This window comes from Parus major, unplaced genomic scaffold (genome assembly GCF_001522545.3).
Source record: "Parus major isolate Abel unplaced genomic scaffold, Parus_major1.1 Scaffold532, whole genome shotgun sequence".
Taxonomy (NCBI): domain Eukaryota; kingdom Metazoa; phylum Chordata; class Aves; order Passeriformes; family Paridae; genus Parus; species Parus major.
Genome location: NW_015379420.1, coordinates 10,186 through 12,294, shown reverse-complemented (window position 1 = coordinate 12,294; position 2,109 = coordinate 10,186). Strand labels below are relative to the sequence as shown.

The 2,109-nt window shown below is 72.5% G+C and overlaps 2 protein-coding genes across 2 annotated transcripts in view; one reads left to right on the top strand and one right to left on the bottom strand.

The window, feature by feature from the left end:
* WDR83 (WD repeat domain 83) overlaps positions 1-1,061 on the bottom strand; it is a 3,957-nt gene extending 2,896 nt beyond the window's left edge. Inside the window, exon 1 of the mRNA XM_033511728.1 lies at positions 841-1,061. Within this exon, the coding sequence (XP_033367619.1) occupies positions 841-1,036 (196 nt within the window). The 5' untranslated portion in view covers positions 1,037-1,061. The remainder of the gene's footprint in view (positions 1-840) is intronic.
* On the top strand, positions 1,051-1,814 carry WDR83OS (WD repeat domain 83 opposite strand). Its single transcript, XM_015616591.3, has 4 exons — positions 1,051-1,157; positions 1,276-1,381; positions 1,534-1,631; positions 1,709-1,814. Exons 1-4 carry the CDS (start codon positions 1,123-1,125, stop codon positions 1,773-1,775), a joined length of 306 nt encoding a protein of 101 aa, XP_015472077.1. The 5' UTR covers positions 1,051-1,122; the 3' UTR covers positions 1,776-1,814.
* Positions 1,815-2,109: the final 295 nt, after the last annotated feature.

The following is a 2,109-nucleotide window of genomic DNA, read 5'->3' as shown; positions in this document are numbered from 1 at the left end:
CCGGGACCCCCGCCCGGGACAGGGGGTGATCCCCGGGACCGTCACACCGGGATCCCCGCCCGGGACAGGGGGTGATCACCGGGACCCCCGCACCAGAACACGGGGAGATCCCCGGGACCCCCGCCCGGAACAGGGGGTGATCACCGGGACCCCCGCCCGGGACCCCCGCCCGGGACATGGGGTGATCCCCGGGACCGTCACACCGGGATCCCCGCCCGGGACAGGGGGTGATCGCTGGGACCCCCGCACCCGAACACGGGATGATCCCCGGTACCCCGCCCGGGACAGGGGGAGATCCCCGGGACCCCCGCCCGGAACACCGGGTGATCCCGGGACCCCCGCCCGGGACCCCCGCCCAGGACACGGGGTGATCACCGGGACCCCCGCACCAGGAACACGGGGTGATCACCGGGACCCCCGCTCGGGACAGGGGGTGATCACCGGGACCCCCGCCCCAGAACACGGGGTGATCACCGGGACCCCCGCCCGGGACAGGGGGTGATCACCCTGACCCCCACACCAGGACCCCGCACCTGGACACGGGGTGATCCCCGGGACCCTCACACCGGGATCCCCGCCCGGGATAGGGGGTGATCGCTGGGACCCCCGCCCGGAACACCGGGTGATCACCGGGACCCCCGCCCGGGACCCCCGCCCAGGACATGGGGTGATCCCCGGGACCGTCACACCGGGATCCCCGCCCGGGATAGGGGGTGATCGCCGGGACCCCCGCACCCGAACAAGGGATGATCCCCGGTACCTCGCCCGGGACAGGGGGAGATCCCCGGGACCCCCGCCCGGAACACCGGGTGATCCCGGGACCCCCCTCCCTGTTCCCACCCTCCATCCCCAGCTCCTGCTCTCTCCCCCCGTCCCCCGTTTCCCCCCGTTCCCTCCCGGTATCCCCGGTATCCCCGTGGTGCGCGGTCTCACCGTTGAAGCGGGCGGCCCTCACCGCTCCCTGGCCGCACTGCAGGGTCTGCACCCGCTGCCGGGGCAGCTCGGGCCGGGCTGGCCGCGGCCTCGGGAACGCCATGGTGGGACCGGGGACGGCACCGGGGCGGCACCGGGGGCCGGGCCCTTTCCGGCGGCGGCGGAAGAGGCGGCGGTGGCGGCGGGGCCATGGCGGACCCACGGAGACCCGGCAAAGTGGCCAGGTGGGACCGCGGGCAGCACCGGGGAGAGAGACCCGGCAGAACCGGGGGGAGATCTGGGGCACCCGCGGAGGGTCCCGGTGCCCCGTCCCGCCTGACGGAGCCCCCTCACCCGCTCCAGGTACAAACCCCCGGCCACCGAGACCAACCCGGCGCTGGAAGACCCGACCCCGGACTACATGAACCTGCTGGGGATGGTGTTCAGCATGTGCGGGCTGATGCTCAAGGTGCGGCACGGCGGGCACCGGGGGTTCTGAGGGGAATTCGGGGGAGGGAGGATCCCGGTGAGCCTTTGGTGGGGCTCCGGGCTCTCCGGAGGTCTCCAGGGAATCTCGGGGGTCTCAGGTCCCCTCGGGGGTCTCACGGGGCTGTCCCCCAGCTCAAGTGGTGCGCCTGGATCGCCGTTTACTGCTCCTTCATCAGCTTCGCCAACTCGCGCAGCTCCGAGGACACCAAGCAGATGATGAGCAGCTTCATGTGAGTGCCGGGGGGTCCTGGGGAGGGTCCCGGGCCGCGTTCCGGGGGTCTCTGACATCTCTGTGTACCCCTCGCAGGCTCTCCATCTCGGCCGTGGTCATGTCCTACCTGCAGAACCCCCAGCCCATGTCCCCGCCGTGGTGATGGGGGTCCCCGAAGGGACAATAAAAGGGGGTCCTGGCACCGCTGTGCTTCGTCTGAACCTGAACGGGGGCCGGTGGAGCCCCCCGGGAGAGGGGGGAACGGGGGGAACGGGGGGCTCCAGGGGAAGCCGGGGGGTCCAGGGGGGCTCTGAAGGGGGTCGGGGGGCTCTGAAGGGACTTGGGGGGGCTCTGAGAGGACTCGGAGGGGCTGAGGCGGCTCTGAGGGAAGTTGGAAGTGCCGAGGGGGCTCTGAGGGGATTCGGGGGGCTCTGAGGGGACCCTGAGGGAGCTCTGAGAGGACTTGGAGGGTCTGAGGTGGTTCTGAGGGGAGTTGG

Excerpts from the sequence above, each read along its gene's own strand:
- WDR83OS (XM_015616591.3), top strand. The coding sequence starts at position 1,123 with ATGGCGGACCCACGGAGACCCGGCAAAGTGGCCAG. Across the intron at positions 1,158-1,275 it reads AGACCCGGCAAAGTGGCCAG|GTACAAACCCCCGGCCACCG; the intron begins GTGGGACCGCGG and ends CACCCGCTCCAG. Across the intron at positions 1,632-1,708 it reads CAGATGATGAGCAGCTTCAT|GCTCTCCATCTCGGCCGTGG; the intron begins GTGAGTGCCGGG and ends TACCCCTCGCAG.